This window comes from Oncorhynchus kisutch, linkage group LG23 (genome assembly GCF_002021735.2).
Source record: "Oncorhynchus kisutch isolate 150728-3 linkage group LG23, Okis_V2, whole genome shotgun sequence".
Classification (NCBI taxonomy): domain Eukaryota; kingdom Metazoa; phylum Chordata; class Actinopteri; order Salmoniformes; family Salmonidae; genus Oncorhynchus; species Oncorhynchus kisutch.
The window spans coordinates 3009339-3026646 of NC_034196.2; the positions used below are offsets into that span (position 1 = coordinate 3009339).

The 17308-nt window shown below is 43.3% G+C and overlaps 1 protein-coding gene across 1 annotated transcript in view; it reads right to left on the reverse strand.

Annotated features, from left to right (window-relative positions):
- Nucleotides 1-3850: 3850 nt before the first annotated feature.
- The window catches only part of LOC109867875 (hippocampus abundant transcript 1 protein), a 50514-nt gene continuing 37056 nt past the window's right edge, over nucleotides 3851-17308 (reverse strand). The window contains exons 5-12 of the mRNA XM_020457178.2: nucleotides 13525-13639; nucleotides 12657-12875; nucleotides 12403-12516; nucleotides 11833-11904; nucleotides 11354-11466; nucleotides 10922-11019; nucleotides 10386-10543; nucleotides 3851-5547 (exon numbers count right to left, since the gene is read on the reverse strand). Of these exons, the coding sequence (XP_020312767.1) occupies nucleotides 5305-5547; nucleotides 10386-10543; nucleotides 10922-11019; nucleotides 11354-11466; nucleotides 11833-11904; nucleotides 12403-12516; nucleotides 12657-12875; nucleotides 13525-13639 (1132 nt within the window). The 3' untranslated portion in view covers nucleotides 3851-5304. The remainder of the gene's footprint in view (nucleotides 5548-10385; nucleotides 10544-10921; nucleotides 11020-11353; nucleotides 11467-11832; nucleotides 11905-12402; nucleotides 12517-12656; nucleotides 12876-13524; nucleotides 13640-17308) is intronic.

A 17308-nucleotide genomic window follows, 5' to 3' on the forward strand; every position in this document is an offset into this window, starting at 1 on the left:
TACACCAGGTATGGGGTAAGTTGAGCCACGGGACAGGGTGTTAAGGTGCTTTCAAATGTCTTTATTGAATGAAATGCTAACATTACCTTTTTAAAATCATGTCTATGTCTATTTCCCAAACATAAACACAATCAGCATAGTTTTTGTTGTTGTCTGGTAATTGTTTTAAGAATTTTTTAACACAGGCTTAACACCTAACAAATACATTAACATAGGCAAAGCCTATACCTCATATCCCAGCGAAAATGCCTTGCATTAAACCGGTCAAGAAAACACTTACATTTGCTCAATTTACCATTGGATCAACTTACCCCAAGGAAAACATGTAGTCTATATTAGCCCACACAACTACAAGGTTGCACTTTCATGCTTGGTTTAGGACCTCATATTGAAGCTTATAGAGACCCCAACTGATGTATAGAACAATCTTAAAATGATCTACTTTGCTTTAGATACAAGCATCATGAAACCTCGAACAATAAATTCCTTTAACTTCTTGTTTTTTAGATCTAGCTTGCTTATCACCTTTTCCATGTGGTATCTTCCTTCACAGACTCCATGAAATGATGGCCTCTTCCTAAATATTTGGTCAAATTAGACATTTGTGTATGGTTTGCTAGAAACCCCTTTGGTTCAACTTACCCCCACTGTTAACCTCCTTCTGACATCAATTTATGGATTCTTGGTCAAGATACTTCATAACAGGATTGGGGTTGGAGGTGACAGATGGTAAAGCTTTACCTTCTCCTGCTCACTTCAACAATGCGTACAGGTCCCATAGCATAGAAAACAAGGACATGACTGGCAACCCGTAAGGGCAAAGCAGAAGCACTGCCACTTTCTACTGTCTGGGCACAGGCAATAACCAATCAATTGTCTGGAATAAAACGGTATACCTAATATATTGTCCATCATATAATTTCAGGGAAGAAGACTTGCTGTATATGTAGCTGTGTCTTTCTGTCCCATTGGCCACTTTGTTTGAAATATAAATACTTTGAAAAGTTCACATACAAGTATGACACATTTTTGGAACTTTCTAATATTATACTCTTTTCAAAATACAAATGTCCCATGGACAGCTATTTACTATTCATGTATTCAAACAGGAATCTCCTTCAGTAAAAACTCAACTTAACACAGGCATGAGCCTCGATCGATCGATAGATCGAAAGATAGATAGATACAGTGGGGCAGAAAAGTATTTAGTCAGCCACCAATTGTGCAAGTTCTCCCACTTAAAAAGATGAGAGAGGCCTGTCATTTTCATCATAGGTACACTTCAACTATGACAGACAAAATGAAAAACAAATCCAGAAAATGACATTGTAGGATTTTTAATGATTTTATTTGCAAATTATGGTGGAAAATAAGTGTTTGGTCAATAACAATAGTTTATCTCAATACTTTGTTATATACCCTTTGTTGGCAATGACAGAGGTCAAACGTTTTCACAAGGTCTTCACAAGGTTTTCACACACTGTTGCTGGTATTTTGGCCCATTCCTCCATGCAGATCTCCTCTAGAGCAGTGATGTTTTGGGGCTGTTGCTGGGCAACACGGCCTTTCAACTCCCTCCAAAGATTTTCTATGGGGTTGAGATCTGGAGACTGGCTAGGCCACTCCAGGACCTTGAAATGCTTCTTACGAAGCCACTCCTTCGTTGCCCGGGCAGTGTGTTTAGGATCATTGTCATGCTGAAAGACCCAGCCACGTTTCATCTTCAATGCCCTTCACTCAAATTCTCACGATACATGGCCCAATTCATTCTTTCCTTTACACGGATCAGTCGTCCTGGTCCCTTTGCAGAAAAACAGCCCCAAAGCATGATGTTTCCACCCCCATGCTTCACAGTAGGTATGGTGTTCTTTGGATGCAACTCAGCATTCTGTGTCCTCCAAACACGACGAGTTGAGTTTTTACCAAAAAGTTATATTTTGGTTTCATCTGACCATATGACATTCTACCAATCTTCTTCTGGATCATCCAAATGCTCTCTAGCAAACTTCAGACGGGTCTGGACATGTACTGGCATAAGCAGGGGGACACGTCTGGCACTGCAGGATTTGAGTCCCTGGCGGTGTAGTGTGTTACTGATGATAGGCTTTGTTACTTTGGTCCCAGCTCTCTGCAGGTCATTCACTAGGCCCCCCCGTGTGGTTCTGGGATTTTTGCTCACCATTCTTGAGATCATTTTGACCCCACGGGGTGAGATCTTGCGTGGAGCCCCAGATCGAGGGAGATTATCAGTGGTCTTGTATGTCTTCCATTTCCTAATAATTGCTCCCACAGTTGATTTCTTCAAACCAAGCTGCTTACCTATTGCAGATTCAGTCTTCCCAGCCTGGTGCAGGTCTACAATTTTGTTTCTGGTGTCCTTTTTCAGCTCTTTGGTCTTTGCCATAGTGGAGTTTGGAGTGTGACTGTTTAAGGTTGTGGACATGTGTATTTTATACTGATAACAAGTGCCATTAATACAGGTAACGAGTGGAGGACAGAGGAGCCTCTTAAAGAAGAAGTTACAGGTCTGTGAGAGCCAGAAATCTTGCTTGTTTGTAGGTGACCAAATACTTATTTTCCACCATAATTTGTAAATTAATGAATTACAAATCCTACAATGTGATTTCCTGGATTTCTTTTTCTCATTTTGTCTGTCATAGCTGAAGTGTACCTATGATGAAAATTACAGGCCTCTCTCATCTTTTTAAGTGGGAGAACTTGCACAATTGGTGGCTGACTATATACTTTTTTGCCCCACGGTCGGTAGATAGATAGATAGATAGATAGATAGATAGATAGATAGATAGATAGATAGATAGATAGATAGATAGATAGATAGATAGATAGATAGATAGATAGATAGATAGATAGATAGATAGATAGATAGATAGATAGATAGATAGATAGATAGATAGATAGATAGATAGATAGATAGATAGATAGATAGATAGATAGGAGTGCACAGATACTTCCTCATTCACATTAGGGAAAACAACGTGGCATTGTTTTTCATGTGGGGGGGAAATACTTGTTTCAAAAGCCTAACTTGTATGGATACAGGACTACTACCCTTAATAAAAGGTGCAATATGCAGAAATCACTTCGCCATTTCCTGGTTGCTAAATTTCGAATAGTTAGCCTAATTTCAGTTTATGTGACAAAACAAGCAATGCATAGTGTGGAGAATCACCATCTAAACCGCCGTGAAATAGTATTTTCAGCTGTTTGAAGCTGGTATACAAAACTGAAAGTAAATTTAGATGCAAAAATGAAACAGAAAGGGAAGCGTAGAAATAGTGCACATATAACAGATCTACGGCTTACACGCTTTCATTCAATGAGAATGACAGATCTATAACTCATATTTCTATGTGAATTTGGTCAGGTAGACCAAAAAGTTACAAATTGCAGCTTTAATTCAATACAGTATGTACATATAAAAAATGAACTATGGACATTTACACATTGTCACAACCTCACAGAAAAGAGAAGGATGATTGTGTACCATAATAACGTGCAACTCATGTATTTTATCGGATGAAATAGTTTTCACTTCATTTATATTTTATAAACCCTGGGTTAGTTCAATTTGACTCTTGGGGTGTGAAAACTATTTGATCTAACAATGGTTTTGCAGATGTTAAAATCAGACTTCAAAATAAGGAATTTGAAAGCTGAGTTAGCTAGTAACACTTGGACATATTTATTGAAGGAAAAAAACAATGATTGAAATTCATGATTTTGTCATCCAAATAAAAAAAGGAAACCTCACCTTATATCCACCCCTATAATATACTTCAGAGTAAGGTTATACTTAAAAGACAATGAAGAATCCTCCCAAAAATTACAAAAAGAAAACCAGTAAAAATGTGTCTCACTCAAAGTTGAATATAATATTTTTACTACCTAAGTAGCCTAGACATTTCAGTCAATATGTTGCAGAATGTTAGCAATATTATTTTTACAGCATGGATAACAGGGTTGGGTCAATTCAGGAAATACACTAAAATTCAAACTCCAATTCCTATTCTCTTCAATGCTTTTCAATGAGGAAAATGTGGAATACTTTCTAAATTGACTGGAATTGCCCCCAGCCCTGATGTATAATATCAATAAAATACATCTTAAATACATCTTATAAATTATATTCTTCAAGATAAAAAACTTTTTTTTATACAGTAACAATCAAGATTTCACAGACTGAACAGAAACCGCAGGGCACTGCATGAAACCATAACGCTCAGCAACAATTATGGCATCATTAACACCTCAATTCTGCCTCAACATACTGTAGTTCCATGTTCTCACCATACAGTAACACTTTTAGGAGTTTCTCTAGGAGCGGTGGTTCAAGTACCAAAACTCTGCACAATAAAGTGTGAGATGAGATCTTGGGAGTAAAAAAATTACATCAAGATCTCATCTTCCTATGCCAACTACACTACCATCCTAATCCCCCATGTCTCCCTACCCCTTATAAGACAATGATATGATAAGTGCTCTCTGAAAAAAATGTGAATTGTTGTAAGGCTTGTGAACAGAAGATCCCATGGAAATATCGGACTAATATCTGAGCCCTTTTATTATGTCATAATCGTACGGCTGCTCATAGTGACAGAGTTTCTCTATGAACAGTCTTCTAAAGTAAATATGTTAAGTGTTGTTGACTACTGGCACAGTTCTCCTTCTTGTAATCGAAATGATGCGCAGCGGAGTTTGAAAATGCGTTGAAGCAATAAATGCAGGGCACAGCAAGCTCTTTCTGTTCTACCTCCATTAAAAATAGTGCTAAAAAATAAAAAATTTAAATAAATAAATCGCTCAATCTCCCCAGCGGGCAAAGCTGGTTGAAATGGCATCATTACAACCAGATTACAACCAGTAACCAGTTTTGCCCGCTGGATCCACTATCTCCGCTATCTCTCCTTTCAGACTCTTGCAGCAAAAACAAGGTCCAGAGTCCTATAGGTGAAAAACTAAAAACACTGGGGTAACCATCCCCCAAAAGATCACAACATCATAAACAGTTTATCAAATCCTCTTAAATAAATAAATAATTACTAGTTCCTATTGGGTAAGGGCGGAGACAGGGGCGTAGACCAGGGAATTAATGGTTGGTTGTGCAGTGCAGAGTTGCACACAAAATTGAGTTAGGTTAGCTAGGCCCCTGTCCCATCCCTATTGCCCCCTTTCTCTCTCCTCCTCCTCCTCCATTGGGGATAGATAGGCTACATAATTGGCGTGTTGGGGTAGTTCCCATAGCTGGGTGTAACAATACCAAAGCCGCCTGCTGCCCGCCCTCAGTCACACGACGCTGTCCTGCAGCAGGGGCTCAAAGTCCTCATCGCTGGTCGGCACCTGCGTGTCCTCGTCGCTGCCCGGTAACGGGGTGTTGATGTGGACGCCAGCGAGCGTGGAGGTCTCCTTGGTATCGGCGCAGGTCACAACTGGAGGCTCAGTGTGTTCGGGGATAAACAAGGCTACCAGGAACGCCACGACAACCGTGCACGAGCCCAGGAGGAAGGGAGGGCCGGGGATCAGTGATTTCTGTATGGAGAGAGACCGTATATTATAGACATGAAGAGTTTGATTCCAAAACACGATATAGCCATTTTCAGAAATGTTGGCAAATTGACATTAATCAAAAACACATCTTGTGAAAGACCTAGAGCTATAATTCTTTCATCTTACCATGACATTTTGACCAGGTATACATCTACCAGGTAAATCAAGGTGAAAGCTATGATCCATTATTGAGGTCGATTGTTAAATTCACGGGTTAAACGGGTATGCATAAATAAATATTAAATGATCCCAAACAGTAAGTCTGATTACATGTAAAGTAGGCCTATCTATGCATAAATAAATATTAAATGATCCCAAACAGTAAGTCTGATTACATGTAAAATAGCCTTTTGAATGACTAAAATATAACCCATAATCTTTATTGGGGCTAGAAATGTTCAAACTAGCAGGAAGTTTGAAAATCCAGGAGTCGATGGAGCTGTTGGAGGAGCGAGATCGGAGTGAAACCTGTTTCCCGGCTCCACGCACCAGGCCTCCAGTGCGCCCCCTCATCCCGGTACGTCCTGTGCCGGCTCCCCGCTCTCGCCATGAAGAGTGTGTCATCAGTCCGGTGAAACCTGTGCCGGCTCCACGCACCAGGCCTCCAGTGCGCTTCCTCAGCCCGGTATGTCCTGTGCCGGCTCCCCGCGCTCGCCCTGAAGAGCGTGTCATCAGTCCGGTGAAACCTGTGCCGGCTCCACGCACCAGGCCTCCAGTGCGCTTCCTCAGCCCGGTATGTCCTGTGCCGGCTCCCCGCGCTCGCCCTGAAGAGCGTGTCATCAGTCCGGTGAAACCTGTGCCGGCTCCATGCACCAGGCCTCCAGTGCGCCTCATCAGCCCGGTAAGTCCTGCCGGCTCCCCGCACTCGCCCTGAAGAGTGTGTCACCAGCCCTGAGCCTCTGCGCCGGTGCCCAGTCCAGGCACGGCATCCAGTCCCGCTCCTTGGCCGGAGCCTTCCTCTGCGCCGGTGCCCAGTCCAGGCACGGCATCCTGTCCTGCTCCATGGCCGGAGCCTTCCTCTGCGCCGGTGCCCAATCCAGGCGCGGCGTCCAGTCCCACTCCATGGCCGGAGCCTTCCATAGGTCAGGGCATGACTAGGGGGTGTTCTAGTCTTTCATTTCTGTTGGTGTGAGTATGGTTCCCAATTGGAGGCAGCTGATGATCGTTGCCTCTAATTGGGGATCATACTTAGTGTGGTCCTTCTCCCACCTGCGTTGTGGGATATTGTTTCGTTTAGTGCTTATGTGCGTTAAGTACTGCACGTTTGTTTATTTATTTGTTAACCTTAATAAATATGTGGAACTCTACGCACGCTGCGCCTTGGTCCGCTCATTTCTACAATGAACGTGACAATCACATAGCCGATTTATTGTATCCAGAGTATACAATGTGTTTTCTCTTTTTGGATATTTAAGCAATTTTTTAAAAAATGTTATGGGAGTTTTACAGGGTTTTCTACTAGGATAAAACACAGGAAGCTTTTTGAGTTTTATTATGTACACTTTAGGAAAGTATTGGAGGATTAATAAGGATGCAATTAACAGCCCGTTGTTTGCAGTGTTTCCCGTCGCTGGATCTTGGTTCTCTCCTTTTCATGTTTAGAAAGTTATCTTTCGGCCAACAGGAACAGATATCACAGACTCCAAAAACTGTTGAAGGGATCCATAGTAATCAAAAGGTCAAAAAGTCCATGACACTCAAAGCTAACATAATGCTAGTTAGCCAATGTGCAAACAGCTGAGAGTGATAGCTTTCTATCACTGCAGGTTAGCCATATACAGTACAGTGCCTTCAGAAAGTATTCGCACTAGTGATGTAATTATAATGTCAAAGTCGAATGATGTTTTCCTCAATGTTGACAAATTAATAAAAAAATGAAAAGCTGAAATGTCTTGAGGAAATAACCCCCTGTTATGGCAAGACTAAATACGTTCAGGAGTAAAAATGTGGTTAACAAGTCACATGCTGCTAACATTTACAAGTGACTTTGTGCAATTAACAAAAGTTTTGATGCATGCTTGTCTGCCATGCGAAGATTTGGGAGGAGCACAATGGCCGAGAACAGATATGGGAGGAGCACAATGGCCGAGAACAGATATGGGAGGAGCACAATGGCCGAGAACAGATATGGGAGGAGCACAATGGCCGAGAACAGATATGGGAGGAGCCGAGAACAGATATGGGAGGAGCACAATGGCCGAGAACAGATATGGGAGGAGCACAATGGCCGAGAACAGATATGGGAGGAGCACAATGGCCGAGAACAGATATGGGAGGAGCACAATGGCCGAGAACAGATATGGGAGGAGCCGAGAACAGATATGGGAGGAGCACAATGGCCGAGAACAGATATGGGAGGAGCACAATGGCCGAGAACAGATATGGGAGGAGCACAATGGTCCAGAACAGATATGGGAGGAGCCGAGAACAGAGGAGAAAAGCGCAAGGATATCAAAAGATAGCTGTGGCAGATGTACAGATAACTCATCCAAAGGGCTTTGACTTCTCAAACACTGCAGAAAGCTTACACAATGTGATGCCCCGTCACCTTACTAATTTAGTAACTTACTTAGATAGCAAGCTAAACTTAGGTGTCACGTTAACGCAAAATGTGTTATTTTTAATACAGGAAAGAATATTAAATGTGTAAGATTTCTCTTGCTGCGTTTTGGAAACGCAGATCTAAAATGCTTCTATTGTAATTTCTGCCCAGCGTCAGTCATCGTGCTTCTACACCTGCATTGCTTGCTGTTTGGGGTTTTAGGCTGGGTTTCTGTCCAGCACTTTGTGACATCAGCTGATGTAAAAAGGGCTTTATAAATAAATTTGATTGATTGATGAAAACTGTCTGAAGGCACTGTATCTAGAGAGTTGGGACAACTTTTCGATTTAAAAAAAATATTGTTCTAATTCTAGGCATTCAGACACATAGCATTTAAAAAATATATATTCCCTGTGTAATGATAATCGGATGTGAACATGGCTGCCATAGAATGTTGTTGTGTCCTGTAAATGCATCATAATGCAGAAAACCCAATGTCCCAACTCTCTATACACATGGCTCTGGATATAGCTCGTTTTGGTATGAAACAAGTGTGTCGCATATCGCGTTTAGCACAAAAACGCGATATCGTGGTATCCAATTGTTAGTCGTTACTGTCTTGTCTCATCGTTACAACTCCCGTACGGGCGTTGAAACACAACTCAACCAAGCCGCACTGCTTCTTAACACAGTGCGCATCCAACCCGGAAGCCAGCCGCACCAATGTGTCGGAGGAAACACCATATACAAAGCGACCTGGTCAGCGTGCACTGCGCCCGGCCCGCCACAGGAGGCGCTAGTGCGTGATGAGACAAGGATATCCCTACCGGCCAAACCCTCCCTAACCCGGACGACACTAGGCCAATAAAAACACATTTTAAAGAACATCTAAAGTAAATGTATGAGAACAACCATAATAACACATAGAAAGGGATCCCTAAGCATTCATTTAAGACAGCGACCCACGTGCATCCATTTCAGACAGCGACCCACGAGCAATTATTTCAGACAGCGACCCACGAGCAATTATTTCAGACAGCGACCCATGAGCATTCATTTCAGACAGCGACCCAGGAGCATTCGTTTCAGACAGCGACCCAGGAGCATTCATTTCAGACAGCGACCCACGTGCATTCATTTCAGACAGCGACCCACGTGCATTCATTTCAGACAGCGACCCACGTGCATTCATTTAAGACAGCAACCCACGTGCATTCATTTCAGACAGCGACCCACGTGCATTCATTTAAGACAGCGACCCACGTGCATTCATTTAAGACAGCGACCCACGTGCATTCATTTCAGACAGCGACCCACGTGCATTCATTTCAGACAGCGACCCACGTGCATTCATTTCAGACAGCGACCCACGTGCATTCATTTCAGACAGCGACCCACGTGCATTCATTTAAGACAGCGACCCACGTGCATTCATTTCAGACAGCGACCCACGTGCATTCATTTAAGACAGCGACCCACGTGCATTCATTTAAGACAGCGACCCACGTGCATTTATTTCAGACAGCGACCCACGTGCATTCATTTCAGACAGCGACCCACGTGCATTCATTTCAGACAGCGACCCACGTGCATTCATTTAAGACAGCGACCCACGTGCATTCATTTAAGACAGCGACCCACGTGCATTCATTTCAGACAGCGACCCACGTGCATTCATTTAAGACAGCGACCCACGTGCATTCATTTCAGACAGCGACCCACAAGCAATTATTTCAGACAGCGACCCACGAGCAATTATTTCAGACAGCGACCCACGAGCATTCATTTCAGACAGCGACCCACGAGCATTCGTTTCAGACAGCAACCCAGGAGCATTCGTTTCAGACAGCGACCCAGGAGCATTCGTTTCAGACAGCGACCCACAAGCATTCATTTCAGACAGCGACCCACAAGCATTAATTTCTGACAGCAACCCACGAGCATTAATTTCAGACAGCGACCCACGTGCATTAATTTCAGACAGTGACCCATGAGCAATTTCATTTCAAAATGTGTGTTTATCGTGTTTTGTGAATCAAACCCTTCAGATATAACTTGTTTTTCTGTAGGAACTTGATTTCACATTCATATAAAACACAAATAACATAATCCATCTCTGAATAAAGAAACAGAATGACTCAGGATTACAGCTAAGGAAAGATTGCAAGTGCTTACTTGTTATATGTTTTAAAGCTAAAGAAGATAGATGTATACGCCTAGTCCGCCTGGCCCGAGAGGCAGAATGAGAACGTGATATTGGTTTTAGTAATCCATTTACCTCAGCCGGTGGGTTTATAGGGTCGATGGGGTATTCTCCCTGGATGGGGTCAATGGTGTTCAGCTCTACGTTGAACATGAAGAAGATAAGGCCATACAGCGCTGGGCCCAGACCGTTACACAGGCCCCGGATACCAGTGATCATTCCTTGCACCAGACCTGAGGAGAGAAAGGTTAGTCGTTTATTTGTCAGTAACGATGTGTAAACACATGTAGCTACATAGACCGTCTGCGGTTCCTGGGCAGAACACACAAAACAGCATGACATCACAGAAAACACAGCATATACATAACCATCCATGAGGGTCTGGTTCTGATAAATAGTCTATTATAAAAAATTTAAAAAATTTAACGATAACAGGATTTGTCTGCTATGAAATCAAACAGTCAACTTTAAAATCAAAAAATGTCTCCAAAAATTAAATAACATTTATTCACTTTCAAAAAAGGGTAACGGCGGAGGAAAGGTAGTACCGTAGAGAACGGGATGAATGGATTGATTACATACAGTAAAGGGCAATAAGGGGAATGTTTTACCCTGCTTATCTGGGTCTGCGCTGTGAGACACCAGAGCGCTCACTGCAGGAAAGGTGATACTAGACATGGCTGCTACTGCACCCGCAGCCCACATCATCCTAAAAACCACAGTGAGAGAGAAAGAGACACAGAGGAGACAGTGGTTAGCTACAGACACATACAGTACGAGACATCACTTAGCTAAATGGACCCACTCTAAGGAGTCGCACCCTCCGGACCAGCCCTACTGAGCATGCTCAATGATCTTTGACAAAATTGATTCCCAATCCTCCTTCTCTTTTCTTTTAATTGTAGATAGATTCTAAAGACGAGGGAGAAAGATATACCAGTAGCTACATAAACATACAGATTTTGACATGTAACACATTTTAGGACAGCTCTGTAGATCATACTCCACTAACCACAGTGAAGAGAGAGTTAAAGGTGACCCACCATGGCTCTGACCCAAAACCGTACCAGGCCAGCTGTAGAATCTGGAAGCCCAGCCCCAGTAGAACTGTGTTCTTGTTCCCGATCGTTCTCATCAAGACTGTCAGGATAAGTGTCTGCAACGACAAATAATCAATGAATCAAACAAATGTATTTATAATGCCAGAAGTTGTCATTCGTGCTTTACAGATTGCCAATTCATTTCTTCAGAAATATTGTATGCATAGGAATGACACGAGTTGCTACATTACATTGGAATGCTTTTCTTTTAAGTAGGATAGACCGGGCAGCCTCAGGCTATGTCGACATGATTTACATCTAAACGTGGAGCTAGATTAAAGACATTCCAAAGGACAGTCACACATTTGAACTGAGACACATGCTGTTAACCTAAGAACGGATTGTTTCGTTAACACATTGCAGTTCCCCACAGACACAGTTAAATGGACTAGCAGGAGGTCACCATTGAGTCAGATACGTACCTGGGCTATGATGGAGAGGATTCCAACCACCCCGATGAACACCGCGATCGTTGCCGATGAGAAGTTAATGACCTGAGTCGGGGTAGAGTCCATAAAAAGAAAGAAAGCGAGAGAAAGAGAGAGAAAGAGAGAAAAAGAGAGAAAAAAGAACGAATGAACGAAAGACAGCATTAGCCTCTCTTTCTCTCTTTGCTCCAAGGGTCCAATGCAAAGTAACAGAACTATGCTAAATGACTAGCACTTGAATGTGCTCAATGGAGATAGAGCTGTACAAGTGGATCTAAAAAGAGCACTCTCTCTATAATTATAGTCACCGTACTAAAACTAACTGAACCAGAGGTACTTTGAACACTGTGTGCTGAAATAACTTTGCTGTTCTTCATCTCTTGTTGTTGCACTTGTAGTTTATGTAGATGATGTTATCATTTGCAATATGGCATGTCTTTCTTAATTTCCCCTAAGGGGATAAATAAAGTTGTACTGAATTGAATCTCATGTTTACTGCCAGATGGTGCAGGTAAATGTAAAGGAGTTGTCCAGCCTAAGATACAGGACAAGCTGGATATTTACCTGTCTAAGGTAGAGAAAAAAGCTGGAGTATTGGCCAGCTTCGGGTAGGTAGGACAGGAACACGGTTATACAGATGAGAAGAACCGTGGGATCCTTCCCCACTTTCCTCATCGACTGCAAACAAGAGATAGACCAAAGACTTTTAAACAACAGAGAGACACCAAAGTCTTTTAAAAAAAGGACACACCCTAATGAAACCATTAGCTGATGTAGCCTTCTCAGCATAGCATGGCATGCCATGGCATAGCACTCACCTGGAAGGGGTCGGCCTGCTCCCAGGTGATGGGTGCACCCCAGGTGTTGAGCCTCATCTTCTCCGGGAGGGACTCTGGCACGGCCAGCAGGATGAAACAGATGTCTGCCAGAGCAACCAGTGTAGCCACCAACACCACCAGGTTGTCACCGTAACACGCGGACAGGTACGCCCCGATGGCTGGACTCGTCACCAGGCTGGCAGCAAACGTAGCCGATACCTAGGGACACAGGAGGAGAATTTAGTTTCAAACACACAGTTGTTTCGAGGTCAGTTTATATTTCATCATGATAGTCCACTCAGTGACAATTTGTCACTGTTTTCCATCAACTCCTGTCGTATGTTTTGTGTTGTGTAATTTTAGAATTGTATGGGAGCCAATAGCTGTCAACGACCCAATTGTCAGGGATGCAGTCATTTTTTTTTTACAAGTGGTTGAGCTACAAAGGAAACGGAATGTATGTTCATTCAATGCCAGAGCTCAAAATACAAAGAGAAAAGGGAGGGAGAATTCAATGGGATATGGTATACTACGAGCATTTGGCTGCACCTGCTACCATCTACTAATCTGTGTGCACAACCAATAAACTTTGATTTGATTTACTGCATGCTGTGACCTCAAGGGATCCATCATGACACAACAGTATGAGATATGAAAACCACCGTGTGAAGGATAGGCTGGCAGAAACGTGACACTACCAACATCTATTCTCAGCACAATAGGGCACTTTGCATGACCCTTATAAAATTAGAGAACTTGATCTTTACTCACATAGATAGAAAAGTTAAATTATCCACTACCCTCTTCCCCAATCGACATGGGAATCAAATGAGACAGATACTAGGCATCATAATAAAAAACTTTTTACCAATCCGTATGCGGTGCTTCTCTCATGCTCCTCCGTGACATCAGCGACATAAGCGAAGATGACAGAGAAGGTGACAGAGAAAGCCCCTGACATGGAAATCGCTGCAAAGTACCACCTGAGGGAGGGAGCATTGTCAGTTAGACTATTTTCAAACTGCCAGTCAGTCACATTCAAGCAAGTGCATTTCACACCATGTACTTGACAAATAACATCAACAAATACTCATTCAGACTCTAAAGATAGAGATTCCGTGACCGATTCCTTGACAGTCTTAAAGTGTTTACCAATTACAAATGCTGACTAAAATTGGTTAAAAAAAACTATATGGTGGTGTGTGAATGAGGGATAATATAGTATTTTAATCTAAAACAGCACTGTTACATTTGGACAAAGACTACACTCTTAGACAAAATTTGCGAGGGATGGGGTTCTACCATCTGAAGATCCCTTTTTGGAAGACAATGGTTCTTTGTAAGGCAAAGCGTTCTACCTAGAACCTTTAATTTCCTAAGAACTGTTTTTTGGAAGAAGGGTTCTTTGATGATTCTTTGGAAGGCAAGAAAGATTCTTTGGAAGGCAAGAAAGATTCTTTGGAAGGCAAGAATGATTCTTTGGAAGGCAAGAATGATTCTTTGGAAGGCAAGAATGATTCATTGGAAGGCAAGAATGATTCTTTGGAAGGCAAGAATGATTCTTTGGAAGGCAAGAATGATTCTTTGGAAGGCAAGAAGGGTTCTACATACAAAGCATTCTGAAAGTATTCAGACCCCTTGACTTTTTCCACATGTTGTTGCGTTACAGCCTTATTCTAAAATGTATTACATTCCGGGGGTTTTCAATCTACACACAACATTTTTGCAAATATATATTTAAAAAAAATAAAAAACGGAAATACACATTTACATAAGTGTTCAGAGCAATACTCAATACTTTGTTGAAGCACATATAGCACCTATAGCAGCGACTACATCCTCAAGTCTTCTTGGGTGTGACATTACAAGCTTGGGAGTTACTCCCATTCTTCTCTCCAGATCCTCTCAAGCTATGTCAGGCTGGATTGGGAGTGTTGCTGCACAGCTATTTTCAGGTCTCTCCAGAGATGTTTGATCGGGTTCAAGTCCAGGGACTGGCTGGGCCACTCAAGGACATTCAGAGACTTGTCCCGAAGCCACTCCTGCGTTGTCTTGGCTGTGTTCTTAGAGTCGTTGTCTGAGGACCCCAGTCTGAGGTCCTGAGCGCTCTGGGGCAGGTCTTCATCAAGGATCTCTCTGTACTTTGCTCCATTCATCTTTCCCTTGAGCCTGACGAGTCTCCCAGTCCCTGCTGCTGAAAAACATCCGTCCTCAACTGGCAGCTTCATTAAATAGTACCCGCAAAACACCAGTCTCAATGTCAACAGTGAAGAGGCGACTCCGGGATGCTGGCCTTCTAGGCAGAGTTGCAAAGAAAAAGCCATATTTCAGACTAGCCCCAAAAAAATAAAAGAGTGGAAAAAAGTGTTAGGACAGACTAATCTAAGTTTGAGGTGTTCAGATCACAAAGAAGAACATTCGTGAGACGCAGAAAAAATGAAGATGCTGGAGTGCTTGACGCCATCTGTCAAGCATGGTGGGGGCAATGTGATGTCTGGGGGTGCTTTGGTGGTGGTAAAGTGGGAGATTTGTACATGGTAAAAGAGATCTTGAAGAAGGAAGATCACTCCATTTTGCAACGCCATTCCCTACCCTGTGGACGTAGCTTAATTAGAGCCAATGTCCTCCCACAACAGGACAATGACCCAAAGCACAGCTCCAAACTATGCAAGAACTAAAATTACTGGCAATGCACAAACAATACTTTACAAAATGTAAACAATATAATTATGGAGATAAACCAACATGAGAGAAATATTGAACTTTATTAATGTTTCAATGGAACCAACCAAAATCATACAATTATTTAATACAAAATAAATGACATTTTTTCATAATTATTGGCACTCCTCATTTAATACTTAGTGCCACCACCTCTGGCAAGGATAACAGCATGGAGTCTTTCCTGTAATGTTTGACAAGGTTAAGGAACACATTTGGAGGGATTATGGACCATTCCTCTATGCAGATCCTTTCAAGATCCTTCACATTCTTGGGTTTGTGCTTATCAACTGCCCTCTTCCACTCAGCCCACAGGTTTTCGATTGGATTGAGGTCCGGCTACTCAGATGGCCATGGCAGAACATTGATTTTGTTTTCACAGAACCATTTCTGTGTCTGTGTGGATCTTGAAGTATGTTTCGGGTCATTGTCTTGTTGAAAAGTCCACCTGCGGCCAAGTCCCAGCCTTCTGGCAGAAGCAACCAGATTGTCAGACAAAATTGCCTGATACTTGGTGGAATTATTTATGCCGTCAATCTTAACCAGTGCCCCTGGACCTCTGGAATTAAAACAGCCCCAAAACATCACTGACCCCCCCGTCCATGTTTCACCGTGGGTATGAGGTGCCTCTCCTTGTATGCATCTCTGTTTCACCGTGGGTATGAGGTGCCTCTCCATCTCTGTTTCACCGTGGGTATGAGGTGCCTCTCCTTGTATGCATCTCTGTTTCACCGTGGGTATGAGGTGCCTCTCCATCTCTGTTTCACCGTGGGTATGAGGTGCCTCTCCTTGTATGCATCTCTGTTTCACCGTGGGTATGAGGTGCCTCTCCATCTCTGTTTCACCGTGGGTATGAGGTGCCTCTCCTTGTATGCATCTCTGTTTCACCGTGGGTATGAGGTGCCTCTCCATCTCTGTTTCACCGTGGGTATGAGGTGCCTCTCCTTGTATGCATCTCTGTTTCACCGTGGGTATGAGGTGCCTCTCCATCTCTGTTTCACCGTGGGTATGAGGTGCCTCTCCTTGTATGCATCTCTGTTTCACCGTGGGTATGAGGTGCCTCTCCATCTCTGTTTCACCGTGGGTATGAGGTGCCTCTCCTTGTATGCATCTCTGTTTCACCGTGGGTATGAGGTGCCTCTCCTTGTATGCATCTCTGTTTCACCGTGGGTATGAGGTGCCTCTCCTTGTATGCATCTCTGTTTCACCGTGGGTATGAGGTGCCTCTCCATCTCTGTTTCACCGTGGGTATGAGGTGCCTCTCCATCTCTGTTTCACCGTGGGTATGAGGTGCCTCTCCTTGTATGCATCTCTGTTTCACTGTGGGTATGAGGTGCATCTCCATCTCTGTTTCACCGTGGGTATGAGGTGCCTCTCCATCTCTGTTTCACACCGTGGGTATGAGGTGCCTCTCCTTGTATGCATCTCTGTTTCACCGTGGGTATGAGGTGCCTCTCCATCTCTGTTTCACCGTGGGTATGAGGTGCCTCTCCATCTCTGTTTCACCGTGGGTATGAGGTGCCTCTCCATCTCTGTTTCACCGTGGGTATGAGGTGCCTCTCCATCTCTGTTTCACCGTGGGTATGAGGTGCCTCTCCATCTCTGTTTCACCGTGGGTATGAGGTGCCTCTCCATCTCTGTTTCACCGTGGGTATGAGGTGCCTCTCCATCTCTGTTTCACCGTGGGTATGAGGTGCCTCTCCATCTCTGTTTCACCGTGGGTATGAGGTGCCTCTCCATCTCTGTTTCACCGTGGGTATGAGGTGCCTCTCCATCTCTGTTTCACCGTGGGTATGAGGTGCCTCTCCATCTCTGTTTCACCGTGGGTATGAGGTGCCTCTCCATCTCTGTTTCACCGTGGGTATGAGGTGCCTCTCCATCTCTGTTTCACCGTGGGTATGAGGTGCCTCTCCATCTCTGTTTCACCGTGG